This window comes from Bactrocera tryoni, chromosome 1 (genome assembly GCF_016617805.1).
Source record: "Bactrocera tryoni isolate S06 chromosome 1, CSIRO_BtryS06_freeze2, whole genome shotgun sequence".
In the NCBI taxonomy this organism is placed as follows: domain Eukaryota; kingdom Metazoa; phylum Arthropoda; class Insecta; order Diptera; family Tephritidae; genus Bactrocera; species Bactrocera tryoni.
Window position 1 is genome coordinate 74,039,246 of NC_052499.1, and position 19,851 is coordinate 74,059,096.

The 19,851-nt window shown below is 34.0% G+C and overlaps 1 protein-coding gene across 1 annotated transcript in view; it reads right to left on the reverse strand.

Moving 5' to 3' along the window:
* Positions 1 to 1,669: 1,669 nt before the first annotated feature.
* Positions 1,670 to 19,851, reverse strand: part of LOC120782385 (protein hedgehog) — a 39,157-nt gene continuing 20,975 nt past the window's right edge. Inside the window, exons 2-3 of the mRNA XM_040114628.1 lie at positions 11,343 to 11,604; positions 1,670 to 2,757 (exon numbers count right to left, since the gene is read on the reverse strand). Of these exons, the coding sequence (XP_039970562.1) occupies positions 2,066 to 2,757; positions 11,343 to 11,604 (954 nt within the window). The 3' untranslated portion in view covers positions 1,670 to 2,065. The remainder of the gene's footprint in view (positions 2,758 to 11,342; positions 11,605 to 19,851) is intronic.

Below are 19,851 nucleotides of genomic sequence, written 5' to 3' on the forward strand. Positions count from 1 at the left end.
TTGTCAATAGATTTCGTTGCAGTCGTATATCTCCAGTGCTACCAATCACATATAGTGTTGGAAAGGTGAGTTTCTTTAACCAAAAAAAAAATTAGATTCGAGGAAGCTGAAAAAAATTACAGCTGTTCAAAAATGGTTCGCTCGCTTCCGTTTTCGAAATTTCGATTCACACTGATGAAAGTTTTACAGTGATAGAATGTCTCTAGCGGAAAAATACATATTTGTTTATTTATTTATTAGTATAAATATAAAAAAATAATAAGTTTAAGTTTGATTAGTAATACGAAAAGACTTTTTCGACTACGCAATATTATTAAAATTTAGAAATAATCATTTCCTGATAGTAGTACGAGTATATCTGTGAGCTATAAATGGGTTGCATCGGGTTAATACTTTTCTTAGCCTCCACATATAATATGTACCTAATATAAGGATTTTCGAACATCAAGGTGACTTTATACCGCATATATCGGCCAATATGTTAGTTATCTTAATAAAATTGAGAGAGCCCATTTTACTAATAATGGTTTTATGCTTAGAATTTATAAAATCGGGTCAAAATTCGCCCTACATCCCACATATGTAACTACAAGCCTTATGAGCTTGAAGATACTTCCCTGCCTTGCAAGTTGCAAGAGTATGAAATGTTCGGTTATACCCAAACTTAGCTTGTATGAAAAATTTGTTTATTTGACAAGATATTTTTATGCGAATATATTGTGTAGATTGGACGCCCTGGCTATGTGTTAGACACCATACAAACTGCCGGGGAAGAACTTTTTATTACCTTTCATGCTTTAAGAAATACACTTGTATGTGATAGCTTCGGCGCAGTCGAAAAGTAAAAAACAAATTTTAGATTTTTTAGTTTTTTTCGAATTTATTTTGATTGTATTTTCAAGTATTTATAAATATTTCATTTATTCGTATATATGTATGTATAAATATATAATATAATCAGAATATAGTCACAATATACATACATTTATATAAAATATAAATACAATATATAATACATATTATTTAAAAAAATTATTTACTAATTCGTTGTTACATATTTACATTAACAATAAAATAATATAATTACTATTTATATTAATAAAGAATTTTCACATAATTTTACAAATAAATTATATTAAACAAAATTCAGTCGCTAAGCACTTGTCATTATGCGGCTCCTAGTAAACTTTATTGCTTATATTTTTCGAATTTTTTAGTAACTTGTAGGTGCAAAGAAATCTGAGTATTTTATACTACAACTGGTGAGTTAGAAAGGTTCGTTCTTTTAGAAAAATAAAAGAAAACAAATTAAGGTTACCAACAAAGTCAAAATAAAAATTGTGTCGAAGGGATTTCCACAATGGGTGTATGCACCAACAGCCACATCATCGGGGCATTTATTAGTTGTGAGTGTTGGCATGCAATTTTTGTTGCATTAACACACGAAGAGTATATACAAATATAAAATTTCCATATTTTACAAGCAGACGTAGTGCGTACAATAAATATTTTAAGCTTATAAATATATGATGATATACATTTTTCATAAAAAAAATATTTTTTTATTGAAATTGTTAAATTATATTATACTTTTATTCAATAACATTGGAATCTTTGCTCTTTTGGCTGCTTAAATCTAAATTTATAAATCGCTATTTATACACACACACACATACATACACATACATACACGAATAAGTTAAATACCAGTAAATAGTTAGTTTAATTTGCAATTAAAAACTAAATATTTTTTGCATGACATAACACTGACCTACTTTCACACATTAGTTAATTGATTGTTTAAATAAAATAATTAAAAGATTTCCTACTTATGAACTAATTAATCAATAAACTACTTTAATAAGCATGTGGGGTCAACAATTTTTCCAATAAAGTACTTAAATCGCTTACCAAGTATTCATTTTTAATTTAATGGTGATGCCAGATTGCGCCTAAGAACGACACTTCGCGAGTGGACGAAGCAGCCGTTAGGCCAAAAATGACACCGAAACCTTGCCATCACATCTTACATATAGCCAACAGTTTAAGCAACGCGTCCACCAGGTCATTGGTAACGCCACTCCTGCGGCAACACAATATCCTTAAGGGCATACAAGAATCGCGCATACCAATGTATACCTTTCGTCCGCGTCGTCGCCGACACCGTTGAGTTGCCAGCGACACTCTTCGCTTGCACCGGCGTCACATCGTTGCTGTCGGGCAGCCACGCACGCATAGTCGCCAACAGACGCATGGGCGCTAAGCCCCAATGTGCCAACTTTTGGCTATTCACCACAGCGTAGCAAGAAGCCGTCACCGAGTCGACGACTATTGTACCGGTGCGTGTAAGTGGCGCCACCACACCCGGCCGATGCGCCACCTTCAAACGCTGCACCCGCTGTGGACTCAAGCGGCCATACTGATCGTGCACCAACACATAATCATTCTCCTGCACACGATCGGCGAACATATACTCCAATCGCTGTTCGGTCGGATGCCAAACTAATACTAAATGTGCCGGCGTCACTGTCAACGTGGCGCCACCAACTGTATGTATCTGTACGAAATTCTCCACTTGCTCCAAATTGCGATCCAAGAAGAGTATCACTTCGCTGTAGACGGGTTGACCCGCAGCATCCATGGTGAGCACACGTTCACCGATATTCAAGTCGCGCAACGTTTTGCGTTCTCCATTCTCGAGTAGTACGCTGCTGTCGGCCGCAAAGCAACCGCTCACGTGTGGTAGCTGTTGTGAATCTGCAAGGGATGGAGAAAATGGCGAAATTAGTACTTGTAGGCACAGTTGAATGCTTGTAAGTGCAAATATTATTAATATTGTTTAGTGTTGCTCAAAATCTTATTACTTCACGCTGCGTGTGGATTAGCCACAATTCGTGTGCGCAGCTAAGCAGCCACGAGTCACACGAGTCAGCTCGTAGTATTATAATTTTCTTAATCCCAGCTCAGCTCACGTTCTATTTTCTAGCCCCTATAAGTTAATCCCACTGTATATTTGTTAGTGTATGTGTACGTTTGCAGGTTGTTAGGTTCATGTTGGCTTGGAATTACCAAACTAACTAAGCATCGTCAGCATCTAATCCAATTTCTTGAAATAAATTGACGTGTGTGTAGCATCCAAAGGCAAGAAAGGTTATAATGCAAGTCGAGATTAGTTTTCGCAAAGATGATTTATGACCTTTCATATATAAAGCGCTCAATGTTTGATGTTTTTTTAAATAAACAGAAAATTTCTTAAGTTAACATGGAAGGTTAATGCTAATTGGATTTAGACTTAGCTAGTTGATGTCGAAGTTTTAAGCCGCAATGCCGTAATACCTTTCTTTTTAGATTTTAGAAGAATTGTTTTTGGTACTAAGTGATTGAGAGACGTGATTCGGTTTGAATGGTTTCAAAAAACAAGTGTTCCTGGGTGCGCATTTCCAAATAACGTTAAATAAATTCAAATATTCTATAATGATAGTAAAAATCTAACCAAAAAAATTATGTTTGCTTTGTGCGAAATTTTTCAATCTTATGCAAGTAGTTTCTGGCAGTGAGAGAAAAATCTCAAAGAGTTCTAAAGCTCAAGCATAAACAACTTCTTCCCTTTTAGCTATAGGCTTTGCGCCCAAACAAGCGGTTTTATTGAGGACAAATGGTCGATATGTATTTCTTTTTTACGTATTTTTGTACCAACTTGGCAGCAGTGCTAGATTTGTTCAATACTATTTGCGCCTAAAAGATGCTAACAAACATGTGAACTAAATATCAAGCTATGTTGTTTAGAAAAAGTATTTTCTGTGGTATTAGAAAAATAACATAAAAATAGGCCGAAACCCAGACCAAGTTAACCAATGCGGAAAGACCATAAATAGCAACCAATATGAATCTATAAGCATGATTGTGTGTGAAGCAACTTTACAGTCTCCACACACGCCCTATATACATATATACTTATATCTAGGCATATGTACATATATATATTGTACAAGAATGACAACAACAATGTACATATAAAGGTAGACAACGCATGCTTCAAGCCACAGTTACAAGCCGAGTATGAGTATGAAGCGTAGAGCCGTTTGAAAGGTCATAAATTAATAAGCCATTAAAATGCCTGAAATTATTTTTGTGCGCTTTTGTTGTTGTTGTTGCTATGTACCGGGTGGATATACATATATGGACACGGTGGTATGTTCTGTCTCTGGCATTTTATCTTTACTGCTGGTAAGACTAAACTGATAAATTATTACAAAACAGAAAACAGAAAACAACAACAATAATAATAACAACTTACAACAATGAAGAAAAATGTACGCAACACAGATTCAGCATTCAAGAATGGTCATAACAAGCAACGGACACGCATACATACATATATCTCTGTAGGCCAGTCGTTTGTGCGTTAGCATTTACATATATACATATGTATGCATGTATACTTTATATGTAAATATAGGTGTGCATAAAAGTGGCGCGCTTGTATGCAACTATGCAGCATATGGCAGCAGCCGTGGCAGCAACTTGTGGCTACTTGCCGCTCATGCCTCGGCATTGTGGTCGAAATTGGTGTTAGTTAATATTAATGGTGTTGCTGTTGTTGCTATTGTAGTTGCCGCTTAACGCAACTTCAAAGTTGCTACTTTGTTTTGGCCCTTTGTTGCGCTATTGTTGTTGCAACTAGCACGGCCAAAGTGACATTTTGCTGTCATAGGACAGCATACACTCACAGGAATGCATGTGGGTGAGGTTGCGAATGTATGTATGTGTGCGGCTATTTGTTGCACTTGCAAAATTGTATTTTTCAACGCTTTGTTCGACTTGCAAAATGCGTTGCGCATAAGTCAAACGTGCTTGTTAGTATAATCTGCGATAATCCAGATCCACATCCAGATTTGCGCTTGTAACATAAACTCTGCAGATTTTTATAGGCCACGCTTTGTTGGTAACATATATAGTGTTATTGTAGCGGCATCGCTAATAGTAACCAATAGTATGAATACTTTCGTTATCTGTATTCGTTTATCTCATGATGTTGAATGAGTTTTTAGGTTATGTTTGGTAAATACCCCGCACATTGATTTTTGTGAGAATTTGATACCCTGTACAGCGTATATTTAGTTAGCCACGATGTTTGTAAGAAATGTTGGAGAACTTATAAAATATTTATATTTAGAAATAAGCAGCGTGACGGGTTGATTTGCTTCAGCCCTGTCCATTTCTTTGTCTGTCTGTATATATGCTTAAGTGTTTACATGGGTTGACGGGTTTCAAAAAATCGATGTTTTATTATCTTAATAAATTCTAGAACATTTAAATTTTCAAGTTGATCCGTGTCATAGTTTCGCAGATACAGCCTTAAGAACTTGTGTGCTCGAAGCTAGCTAGGCTAAGTGCGCCGTCTTTAAACGCGTTTTTTTCGAAACTGTGTTTTTGAAGTCGGTTGGCAAGATTTCTCAGGACAACTCAACCGATCTTTGTGAAATTTTATACAGCTCTTTGAGATACAATTCTTCATGACATGGAAGAAAGACTTCTTTTCGATCACAACTATTTGAAAAAAAATGTCGCAAAATTTTCATTTTATTGTAAAAATGTCTGCCAAAAATCCAATTTTCAGATTTTTTTCCTTCGTCCAAGTTCTAAGTTAAAGTTTTTATGTAAACACGTATTTTTCACTTTAAATGAGCCTGTAAGAAGCTATCCTGCCAACGGGAGCGCATATTTTTTCCGAGAGGTCATCGGAAATGGCGTCGCAATGTTCGAGTTTAAAATAAATTTTTCCAAAAATTTCAGAATTTCTCTGCCAATAGTGTATGTTTGTAACAATAAGAAATTCTAATAAAACATTTCATTTTTATATGAGAAAAAATTGTTGAAAAAAAGCTGTTTTTACCCGAGGAAACCCATGTAACCCCTTAACAGAGGTGGAACCACCAATTTATTTCAAAAACATGGCTTTCATCGTCCTTTTTCTAGTGCATGTGAAGACCGAAAATAGGTGCCGCCATTAACAGTTCAGCGTCTCACTATTTGCTTTGCCTCAATTACACCACTGTGCAGGCAGCTGGTAATTGATTCTACCTAATTCGTGTTCAACCGATCGTTATCCAATTAATTTAATTCGTTTGCTTAATACACACGCACATAAACATATACACAGCTACATGTTCACATTGATACCTTGAAGTTTGTGTGGCAAGTATAAGCAAAACTCCTTGCGGCACGCCTTCAAAATACGCCTAAGCCGAAACGGTAAAAGGTAAAAAGGCAGTTAGATAGACAAAAGCAGCGCCAAACTCCAAGTCAGGAAATGCACACACGCACACACGCACATGTGTATATACATATGGATATTTAAGCAGCCGTTTGAGGGGTTGTGCCGATTCTCAGTTTCATTACATATCAGCACCATCAATCTCGGTAATATGTTTAGTGTGGCATATTATTTCACCGCAAGTGCTCCACTATACACTCCTTATCGCACAGTTCCTCTCCGTTTCTGCCACTCCAATTGCGTGTGGCTCATGTTGCACATTGCAAACTAATGTAACGCGTTGCTTTCATGCCATCCGTCTGGTCTTGTGTGTTGTTGTTGTATTTGTAAATGCAGAATATATCGGTATTTGGTTACCCAAATAAGCGGCAAAATCGAAATCATTCACAACAACAAAAACAATCAGTATCTGATGAGGATAATGCCAGCGCTCACACTTAGCCGAATGGGCGAGCGCACAAAGGTTAGACCACACATTGCACGCCGTCACCTACATACGTACATATGCGTGTGTGTGCGTGTTGTTGGCGGTGTTTGGTCATAAAGCGCCGAGCAGCGGGAGTGAGAGTGTGCTGTGAAATTTGTTGATGTACAGGCATATTGATAGGGATGATCCTGTTGCCTTAAATTATTTTCGATTTTATTCCTTCATCCTTGTTAGGTCATTTTATTGTTATTGTGCATTTTTTTTCAAATCTTTCTTCGGCGGCTTGTTTTTTGTGTTGCTTGTAAGCAACCTCACGCAATTAGATTAATAAACCATAACAATAGAAAGCAACAGCAAAGGAACAGCGTTGAGAAAGGATCAGCTATTGGCGCGTATGTGTATGTATGTGTGTGTATTGTGGTAGGTATGTGTATATGTGTTGTTTGCCATAACTTATAAATTTCTCTGACAGTCGACAACAAGGACACTCTATGTGCAGGATTTTTGGTCACTTGATGTCGGTGCTGTTAGTGAGCAGCGGGAGGGGCCACTGCGGCAATACTTTGATCCCGTTAAAGCGCATTTATTGTTAGTGTGTTGTCGGCATTTGCGTGCGGTGACATTTAAAGTCAAAATATTTGGTTCTTTTGTGGTTGGCCGATCGCTAATGTTATATATGGCTTATAACTTCATACATACACATGCATATACATACATATACATATGTACCATTTAAGGAGCGTGTATGTTAGCTATGGAATTTGATTTTTATTTTTTGTGAGTTGACTTTTTAAAGCGGCTTTTAAAAATTTATTTCTAGTGTGGGGAATATAATATGTAAGTATATGTATGGTATAAATTTGTGTGCCCAAAAATTTTTAAAATTCTGAAAAACAAATTTTTCCAAAAAAAAGTAAAAGTTTTTCCAAAATTTTAAAATACAAAAATTTGCATATTATTGTACATACATACATATATTATTTTTTGGAAAACAAATTTTTCCAAAATTTTGAAAATTTTAAAACTCAAAAATTTATATTGCGAAGAGATTTTTCGTAAAATTGCTAGTAGAAAATGATTACGAAAACGTACTTTTATTCAAAATTAATTTTAAATAATACAACCCGTATAAGTGAATATTGAATGGGTTTATTTTTTAATATATTATCAAAAAAAATTAATATAAAAATATGTTTCCTTAATTTTGTTATTATAATTTACATGTAAGATTTTTTTATTAAATTTTTCTTTTTTTCAAAAATTTGTATTAATTTCGAAAATGTTGTTTTATAAAAATTGTTGCAAAAAAAAAAATAAATTTCATGCGAGTCTTTTCGAAATGTTAGTTGATAAAGGAAACATTATCCGTTACACATCAATATTTTTTACGGTCTTTTTGAAACCAAAATCTTAGTGATTTTGAAAATGGTAGCTAGAATCGGATTCCACACGATCCATACTATACAAATTTATACATTAACAAACAAAATATCGAATATTTTTACAATTTTTTTTTTTGTTGCTTCGGAAATTGTATTTGCATTAAAAAGGCGCCGTATTTTATATAAAAAAAAATTAACAAAAAAAACTGAAATTTAATGAATGTTTTCCGAAATTTTGTTTGCTTAAAGAGAATTTTTCTGACTCGCTTTAAATTTTCTGACGATTTTTACGTAATAAAGATCTAAAAAATATTTGAAAAAGCTTGCGAGGGTTAGGTTGGGCCCAATGTCTTAACTATATATGTAAATATATATGTACATGCATTAACTAAACGCCAGGTAAAAACATATGTAAATGTGTAGACTTATGAAGCTAAGCAGCAAAGAAAAGCATCACCGAGTTCACTTAAGTGCCTTCATAAATATATTACATCTATAAAAGTATATAATACGCATGCATATTCCATATATGTATATATGTATATATTTATACAATGTAAGCCCCTATATGCCGACATACGTGTGTATGTAACTACAACACAACTGACGAAGACATGCCGCGCGGCGCTTTTATCCAGTTAGTAGCCATTCACTTTTCTCTTTTTGTCTCTAAACACACACATACACATGTACCGTGCCACTGCCAGTCCGGTCTGGTCTACTCCGGTCCGGTTCGGCTGCGTACGGCCCATTGGTGTTGGCTTTGTTCGGCTCTTCACACTCGTTGATATTAAAACAGGCGCGGGTTTTGATTGTTTGCTTGCCGCCACGCACATACACATGCACATATGTATATCTTATGTAGAAATTGTTGTTTTTGCTTGCGCTTGTTGGCCATATTCTGGCTTTATATTCGACAGTTTAAGCACTTTTCGAAAATTAATTGTTAACGTGATTTGGTTGGTTAGAGTGAGCACCTCGTTGCGCTTGCGCGCCTGTGTGTATGTGTGGTTTATAGGAACGCGCGTATAGCAGGGCTGCCTTCCTGCTTTCTACACATATTTTCGTTGCACACGCATGTGTGCGATGCACCGCAATGCAGCAGCGTGTGCTTGTGAGTAGCTTTTGGACAGCGGCTTTTGTGTTGGCCAATTCGAAATTTGACTTGTCGGCTGCGCGGCTGTTGACTGTCGGTAAACCAGTATTGATACCTTTTTCCGGGTCAACCTACGGGTGCGTGGACAATAAAAAGGCGCCCCAGCGCTTTGACTATCGCCAGTTGTCCGATTTGCATGTGTAAGTGTGTGTGTGTCTGGGGTTATTTTGAAAGATATTTTTCGATTTCTCTGCAGTGATAGATTTTTAAAGCCACACTTAACTGCTAATATGCACATAAACATATACATACGTACATATATAAATGCATGTAGCAGCAAGCTAAGCACTTTTTTGACAGTTTCAAGAAATAAAACATCAGAGTCGTTGACACTTACTGTGCTTCAGAAGTTCATAACAACAATAAAAATGCAGAAAATATATTAACTGTTGTACTTTGTTGTTATATTATAGCTTTTTTGTTTTTGTTTTAGTTGTCGCTGTCACCGTTGGACTACCACATTAACCGCATTTATTCCATTTCGAAGCAGTTTGGTTATTTTTATTGTCTGTGTATACATATACAATATGTATGAATATATATGTATAGATCGGTAAGTCGCCGCATCCGCAGGCAATATATACATACATACAAGCACACTTATGTATGTGTGTGTGCCTACCTTTGTTTTGCCTTAAGCATTATAGTCACCGCAAACTAGCGTTGTTATTGCGGTTACTCTTATTCTGACTGGTTATTCTTATTGTTGTTATTGTTGTTTTGTTCGGTGTGTGACTGCTGTTGTTGCACAGCTTCCGTCCCTACCAAATTTCCCATTACTCCTGCTACTCTTTAGCCATATTATGGATACTTTGTTGGCAGCCTTTGGTTTCGGCTCGGTTCGGTCTGCTTGTTGTTTTCGTTGGTGTTGTTGTCGTCATCGTTACGTTCATGTGAAACTCAGCGGAGGTCGCATCATCAATTCGTTTAATTTGACAGGCGCAACCCTAAACATGTCAAAGCAGTAGGATGCATACGCACCTACTACTTAAAAATACACTATCTTCTGAGTCTTTAGCTTTCCGCTTTTGATTTCTTTTTGGCCATTTGTATTCGGCGTAAGACTGTCTTTTGTTAATTCATTGTCTTTGTAGGCCAATGCAATTTTCGGCTGCATATACATACATATTTATGCATACATATTTGTGTGTGTGTATGTGCGTGAATGTTTGAAGGAATTCGGTTTTGCGTGGGACTTAGGAGCGGGTGTAGTTGGCAGAGGAGAAAAAGAGATGTGCTTATAAGGGGTATATGGATATACAGCAAAATAAACGGTATAAAATCAAAAGTTTTGACTCTAGCAATTTGAAGTGGAAAATACGATTATGCTTTGGAAAAATCAAGGTTTTGGAAAAATTAAATTTTTGAAATTCTGAAATTATAGATTGGTTAAGAAGCCTTGAAAAATGATAAAAAAGAAAGATTTTCATAATAGCTTAAAACTTATTGGAAATGAAAGATAAAACGATAAACATTAAAGGAAAAATAATTTACGGGCGTTGTAAAGTCGGGAAAAGGAAGGGGAGGTACGTTGAATTTTTATGGGTTAAAAACGGTTTATCTCGTTAAACTAACTAAAACTACGAGTGCTATAGAAAAAGTTTTATGGCAATGTTATAGGTAATGAAAAGATCTAAAACTTTTGCATTCACATAACCTCAAAATTTAAGTGAAAAAATTACATAACCCAGTTTTTGGCTTTTATTTATAGCATTTTTTGCTTTCACGAAAACTTACTTTCTTATGTCATAAACGTGCATAATTTTTTTTATTTAAAATATTTATATTTTCTCCTTTTATCGGGCAAAAGTACAAAATTTCAATCAAAAAATCGCAAGGCAGAATTTCAGATATTTTTTTAATGTGTCCTACTCACATTATGACTGCTGAAATTTCTACTTTCTGATAGTATTCAAAATAATATAGACATATTCCAAATTTCCAAAATATTCTAGCTAAGTTTTTTCCTATTAATTATTCACTTTGACACATTTTGTTTACGTTTTCTATATTTTAAGCAAACTGAACACAATATTTAATAATATTTTAACTTTTTTTTGCATTTTCTATAACAAATGTAATTAAATTTCCTATGCTTACCTGACTTCACTGAGCAATGTATATGCGCTCGACTCTCATAGTAGACCCAATCAAAACCGGCTTCGACCGCCAAACGCGCCAACATGCCATATTTACTGGTATCACGATCGGATGTTGTTATATCGACGGCACGCCCCTCATAGTGTAAGGAGTCGACGTGATGCGCATTATCCTCATCCCAACTTTCGATGACGCGCAAACGCACGCGCGGCCATTGATTCATCACAGAAACGGCGAGTATATTGAGTTTTTCTTTGCAGCGCTGCAATTAATTATTTAAAAATGTAAAATTAGTAAAATATAAAAATTGGTGAAAACCAAAAACTACTGAAAAAAAATATATTTATATAATATAAAAAAAAATTCAAAATAATGTTTTTTTTTATTAAAAATATAGTATCTAGCATTTCGAAATGGAAAATGCGATTATGTACATAAAAGCAATACGGTAGTAAATACATTTCCAATGTACAATAATAAGTAAGTTTCGCACATTTATTATTAAAAAAAAATCTGCTCAAAAATTTAAAAATATATATATATGTATATATAATATAGGAACTATAGCTTTTTAAATTTATAAAAGCATTGTCTCATATTTCATATTTCATTTATGAAATGGGATGTGCAACTATTGAAGCTCGAACTATTTGATTTGAATAAAAAATTTATTACAAAAATTTTAACTTTAAAAATATTTAGAAAATTATAAATTTAGTATTCAACCGAATTTTTTTCAATAAACGTGAACTATTTATTCAGTTTTTGAGTTACCGACTTAAAACTTTTTCTCTCCTCATGAAAGTGTCAATGTTTTCGGAACCGCATACGAACTGATTGATCAAAATCAAGTTCTTGTATAGAAAAAATTTTTATTTGACGAGATATTTTTAGGAAATTCAACTCGAACTATTGTTTAAGACAAGGCTATATTCGCCGCCTTTATTGTTCAGTTCGGACTAATATAGCATATAGCTGCCATACAAACTGTGCTATAAGAGACAAGATCAAAATCTATTTATAACTTTACTCAAGGAAAATCAAGATAAAGATCTTTTTATATCCTTTATGCTATACGAAATTCTGTTCTGAAGGGTATTATAACTTTTTAAACAGGTTTAAATATCATTTATTAGTCTTTATCAATATTTGCTAATTAAGCGTCAGTTCACGATAAAAAAAGGCCAACTAAAATTTAAAAATATCTATTTCCCTACTACTTATGTATATGTGAATTAAGAAAAAAGTGCAAAAAATTATTTTAAAATGATTTAGTCTAAATTCAGAACCAGTTATTTGAGCAGCATAATGAGTTATTACGCTTGAGGTGTCCAAATTGAATATACGAAGTCAGCGAAAACTCAAAGCAACCGCCGAAAACTTACAAATAAAAGAAGAATATACCATATATGTATGTATGAAGATAAGTATGTATTTGTGTTGAATAATATTCCAATGTGATAATATTTAAATCAATTTCGGTGCGATCATAAGTAACAACGTACACTTAACGGCGATTGTGTCCAACAATGTTGCAGTTGTCTTTATTAGTGCTTTTGTACTTGCGCATCAAACTATTTGAGCACACTTGCACACACACACATGCACATGCGCGCGCATACAAAGTACCAGTATAATGGAATTTACCAAACTTATTTTGAACCTGTTGTGCTGTTGTGCTGTGCAAACAGCAAACCATTTACATACAAACACGGTTATTTAAATAGGCAAATGGCGTGGTTGTATGCGCACATGTCCTCCGCCTAGGCATGGCCTCTCGTTATTATTTTAACAATGGACCAAAATAAATAAATGGAAATATAAGAAGTTGTATTAAAAATCAATTTTCCCCATTTTGTTGTTGGACGAGTGCAGGTCCGTTGTTTACAACAAATACACGCTTGAAAGGTGTTTATTTAAACGCACAACCTCGAATGCCTCGTTCTGCGCGATTGCGAAAGGTCGAAATACAAATATTGATTTTCGCCGACATCAATAAAGTGCACGTACATATTTACATAACTACGTGTATGTATGTATATGTGAGTATATGAGTGTATGTATGTATGTATGTATTTGTGCAACGCAGACCTTTCAATTTGTAATTATGGTGGGTGCTTGCTCGAGTCCATCATAGGACATGTAACTCTAAAGGTACTGCCATAATGTACACATATACACACACATACCTATAAATAAATATATTGACTCTTTGTATGCATGCTTTTGTGTGCATAATACAACACTTATGGCACGAATGATTAGGTAAATATATGCTTGTGTTTACCTGTGAGCCTGCGTCTTATTTCTCTGCCAGGGTAGGGTAGGGTACAAAAAGGATTCAAAGGCTTTTTGCCGCAAACAGTCAATACTTTTTTATTTGAAAAGTTGGAGTTTTTTCCTGTATTATGATATTTGCATTCCAATAGCAGCCAGCAGCAGCGCGTACAACATTTTGTAGCGTTGGAAATTTTACAGGCCAGCCACGTTGAGAGAAGAAGAAGCAGCAGCAGTTAAAATTGAAAAATAATTGAAAAACAGACACTAGCTGTTGTTGTAGTTGTAGCAACTAGCATGTCTCAAGGTATTTTCACTTCTATTGTGGAATTTTTGAAATCAGCTGCAGCAGCAGCTTCTTCTTCAATTGCCCATCGAGAATCGACCACAAAATCAATTATCAACGGCTGTGCAGCAGCGACACTCTGTGCGCCCGTGTGTGTTGGTGTGCCACCAGTGGGGCGTTTTGTGTTTGTATACACGACAAATATGCACGTGCATGTGTGTGTGTGTGTGCACGGTGCGTTTGCAAACAATTCGCCACCAACATTTGCGGTGATTGCTGTGCGGCGGGAAGTGAGCGTAAAATTGATTTTGTGCACCTTGTTGGTTTGATTCTTCTAAGGATTTCACAGCGCAACAATTCTGTCACACATGCCTTTGCTTTGCATGCAACCAACTGCATGTATTGTATATACACGTGCGTGTATGTGTGTGTATGAAACACCTATTTCGCTCGAATTATCTAGTTGCTGAGCGTAAATAGACACGGCCGCACTCACACATGCACCACATGGTCGTGCTTGTGTATTGTTTGTTAATTGTGTCGCTTGTGCAATTTTCGAAAATTCAATGTAAAAATCAACTGTTTATTGTGGGCGTGCCGAATTTGCTGTTATTTATGCGGTTTTAATGCGGCATACAAAGTGTAGAGAATCGATGTTGTCTTTATGCTCTGTGTGAATTTATGCTTGTAGCACATAAAGAAGAACGCAAATTTCGCTGTAAGTTTGTCGCTTAAGTCTATTGTTCTGTATGTGAAGTGGGCAATATTGGTGTAATATGGGTATACATATGTAAAACGAAATGGGTTAACTGTAATCGAATTTCGATAGCGTAAGCGTTCGCATTTTGAGCTTATTGCGCGATTTTACTTGAAAATAATTGATATTTGGTTTATTGAAAAGTTTTGTGGTGTAAATTTTGCTTAAAATAAATATTGCTATAATATGAATATTTTATCGAGGAATTATTTAAAAATAGTTTATTTGTAAAAATTTAAATTTTGCTAAAAAAATCTTTACTTACCTATATTTACTTAATTTTGTCTCAAGGATATAAAAAAATATTTTTCGATAATTCAAAAGGGTATATTAAATTTTTATGAAGTGACTGATTTTGTATAGAGAATATTAAGAAACAACAATTTTTAAAATTTTGAAGGAAATAAGCACATGAAAAAATTAATGTATGTTTCTTATTCATTATCATAACTTTATAAATGTTCTATGTAAAAAATATAGTATAAGATTTTTAGTTAAAAATTTCAATTTTTTATATTTATGCTTCAAATATACAATTTTAAAATAGTTTTCATGTTTAATAGCGTAATTTATGACAGAGCAAAACAAAATTTGTATTTTTCTAATACATTATCATAACTTGATAAGCGGTCTATGAAGTAATAATGTACAAGATTTTTATTAAAAAAATTTTAATTCGCTTTTTACCAAATGGCTTTCACGTTTAATAGTTTAAATAATTTACGGTTATAATCCATAAAAATTCTATCCGAATTGAGCAAATGTACAAATATTTAATATTATTATTTAACAAAAAATGTTGTAGTTCGGGGAAATATTTTGCTTCAAATTTATCAAAATTAAATCTTAATTTATTTTTTTTTTAATATTAGGAAAAGTAAGTTTTTAAATCATTATAAATAATATAAATAATTTTTAATACAATTTTTATGATAAAAATGACAAACAAAGTATTATTTAGTTTTTTTTTTCTTAAAAAAATACAAAAATCTTTTAATATAATTTTTGTGTTAAAAATGAACACATTTTATTTTATAATTTTTTCCCTAAAAAAATTTGTTGTTAGTTTGTAATCAGTTTCCCCAGTTCCATACATACATATGTATGTATGTACATATATGTATAATTTGACTGATTTGCATATGTAGCTTTTCTGATCTTGTTTTATCTGAATTAAGCATATTTAGAAATAAATCGGTTCAAAATGAAAATTTTCATCAGTAAATACATATAGATATTTTAAATATTTGAAATGCTTTGTCTGTGTTTTCGAAATTGTAATATTGTCTTAAAAATATTTAAAAAAAAAATCAATATGGGATTATCATACTAAATTTCAGAAATGTTGAAAAATTATTTTTGTGTAAAAAAAAAGAGAATTTAAAAATTTTGTCGATTTAAAAATATATATTTCCAAATCTTTAATCAAAATCGCTAACACATTTTTTTTTTTTTGATTTTGTGAGAAATTTATTTTTCTGCCAAAAAATATTAAAGTTACTTCCAATTATATGTTAAACTGGCGAAAAATCGACAAAGTTGCATACAACACTTTCTACCTTATAATTTGGTGAGTGCACATAATTCACCCAGTAAAAGTAAAAAAATATTTACATCGCATATAAATATACATATATGTATGTGCATACGTATATTAAAAATCTAAATAAAATTATGAAAAATTCGAAAGGTCCTGAGTTTATATTAATTTTTAATTCATTTACTTTGTCGCATTACCGCGAGTTGAAGTGCAAATAGCTAGACCAATAGCTACAACATACTACTCTATGCATGTGTATGTATATGTATACTTGTATATGTATGTACTTCTTCTAAACATTCACGAATTATGCGCAACTGCGTCACAGCCTGCGTTGTTGTTATTATTTCTGTCATAAGTTTAGCGCCCAGTCACTTAAGAGATCATTTATGTACATTATTAAAAGGCTTAACCACTCAAGTACCCACTGGCTGCCGGCACACCAGTGCGCAGACGCATTGACACTCAAAGCACAACAAATGTATGCAAATGCGATCACGAGTGCTTGCTTACAGCCAGCAAAACTGTTCGGCTGCAGCGACAAGCACTTAAGTCCTCGTACAACATGCGTACAAGCAATGCTTAAAGCGCCTCGAAAACACTCGAAAGCGATGCGGCATAAATGCGACGGACACACACAAATACGCATGTGTATATGGGTGTGTGTGTGCGCGTGTCAAGCTGTTGATTATGATGGTCAGTCAACTGCTAATGAGCGCAAAAGCGTATCAGCGGGCCAAAGTGAAAATATTATCAATAAATGCAACACATTGCTGACAAAAGCCACTCCAAAAGGTTTAAGCGCATTTAAAAGCAGCCATACACGCACACACATACGCACACTGTGGCACCCTGGCACCTGTTGGTTGGCTCTGGCTCAGGCTGGGAGCTTGCTCTTTCGCTAAATGCCCGACGACGTTCATGGTGGCAAATACATCGAATTGCTTTTGTCTTAACGTTTGCTTGTTGATGAATTCCACTATTTGCTCAACTAAGTATGTGCGAGCGTACACATGTACATATCATATAATATATATGTATGTATGTGTGCATTTGTGACTTGTGTACCGCCAAAGTTGGTGGCCGCTTACTGGCCTCACCGTTGAAGAGGTCACGCCGTCGACTGGCCGCCAATACTCTTTCATATTGTTTGCGGCTCGGTCTACTGGCTTATTGGTCTTTCGTTGTCGGCTTTTAGAACGGCAGCGGCAGCGGCATGCAAATGTTTGCTGTTTGCTGTTTGATGCATGGCAAAAGGCATTGTTGTTGTTGCGTCGTCGCACAGTGCAATCAGTTTTTAATTTCTGTTTGGAGTGCAAACAACAATGGGTACGGCGAAAATCTCTACAATTACAAGTACACAGACAAACATATGTACAAGTGTATGTGTAAATGTATGCCCATTAAGGCTGGAGTGCTTCAACTTCTGCGCTGAGGAATTTGTTCTAACCATTCATAGCTTATCAACGGCGACACAGGCAACAAAACCAAGCTGTGTCGCTCCGTTCGATGATGAGGATCATTACGATTCCCTAATCAAATATTTGCCAATTACTATTCTCATACTCTTGGCATTTGGCAGGCTCTCGCCTCTCGTTCAGCCTTTGCCTTTTTGCCTACTTTGGTTTTGGTTTTGGTTCTTTTTGTTTTTGTTTTGTATTTTGTTCTAACGTTTGATTACTCCACACTAAATATTCGGCAAGTTGCTTACTCATACACAAACACACATAGTACATACATACTTGCATAGAAAGGTGAATATTTGTATACAAATGCTTTGGTGGCATGAGAAATGCCGACGGGTGAGTAAGATAAACATTTCACCTCAATTAAACAACGGTTTGTGTGTATAAAATATTCATGCAGAGTTGTATTTATGTACTTTGAAATTAACATACTTATGTATGTGTCTAACTATGCTTTTGTATGTTTGTGTGTGGTATGTTGAGGAGCAAGTGCAACAAGCAGCGCGGCAAAAGAATTTAATTTTTCTTCACTTGCTGCAGTGGTGTGCTCTAAAACTTAAAATTATTGCTTAAAATTGTTTAGACATATTCAGAAATATATCTACAAATATTCAATAAATATTTTTTTTAGGAAATATGAATTGTTAGCACGTTTTCGATTTAAAATATTTTTATATTTAAAATTATACAATTTTTTTATTAATTTTATTCGTTAGAGATTATATTAAACTTGTTAAAATTTTTTTTTATTTAAAACTAATTTTTAAAATGTGTTAAAATATTTTTGAATTTTTTTATGAAATTCTTTTTGTGAAATACGAATTTTTAGCAAGTTTTCGATTTAAAATATTTTTTATTTAAAATTATTATATTTTTTTATTAATTTTATTTGCTAGAAATTCTATTAAAATTAAAAAGAAAAATGTTTGTAATATTTAAAAGCAGTTTCTTAAATTTCTTCAAATATTTTTTATTTTTATGATAAAGCTCTTTGCAGCTCAGTTTTGGAAAGCTTTCTATTTCAGAGTTGTGGATTTTTTAAATACAATTTTTTGTTAAAAATTTATTAAAAATAAGCTTTTCTGTTGCAAGGATTATCGAAATGGTAGAACAGTAATTACGCAAGCACGAAATAATTTAATTTTAATTAAATTAAACATCTTCTTTTTTATTATATACTTGGGATTACCATTTTTCAAACAAGTTTTAAAGATCAATATTTACATTTTAATTCAATTTTTGGGTTTAAAAACTCATTTTTAATTTTTATTTACTTATTTTTGATATTTCAATCCGTTTTTTGGAATTTGAAATTTATAGTTTTTTTATTTAAATGTTCAGAACCACAAAAAAAAAATATAAAAAAATTAACCCTTAACCCAGTATTAAGCCATTGGTACTGTTCTTATTTTTTTGTCCGACACTGTATCTAGTATATGCGCTTTCATGTGAATTTACAAGCATGTATTGACAGTTGCTTATCTCAAAAGCATTCCTGTGGTGTTTTTCTACTTTTTTCATGTGTTTACATGCATATATAAACAACAACAATTTTTCAACACTTCGAAATCAATTTATTTTGACAGCTTATGGAGCATACTTAGCTTTAATGTTGCGACTTTTGTTGTGTTTATTTTTTGTGCTTGTATTTTTTTAGCTTTCAAGTGAGCAATAATATGCTATAAAGTTTGTGGCAAGCTCCCAAGGGTGGTGTGTGCGGCAATAAGTTTACAAACAAACAAAAGCACAGCGGCTAATAAACATATACAAATACAAAAAATACATACATCCATATTATGTGTGTGAAGCATGGAGCTTTGGTAAACTTCGGCGCATAACGCTTACATAAATGCTTGTGAACATTTACATATGTACACTTATGCAGTTGTGCCTGCGAAGGTGGCGACTGTGCTTGCATCTCGCGTACACGCAACAGCCGCAGCCTGTGCGCCCGGTCCGCAGGAGCTTGATCACATTTTAATTACGAACATAATGCGACTTGACAGCGCGCAGGCGTGTAAGTTTGTAACATTTTTTCGCATTTAATTGATTTAAATCGTGTCGATTTGCGTTGCAACTAATGACAACACTGCACTTGCACAAACACACACACGACACACATTCATTTGTAACTGTGCGCGTGCAGCACACGCCTGTCAGCTGAGACAGGCATCGTTTGCAGT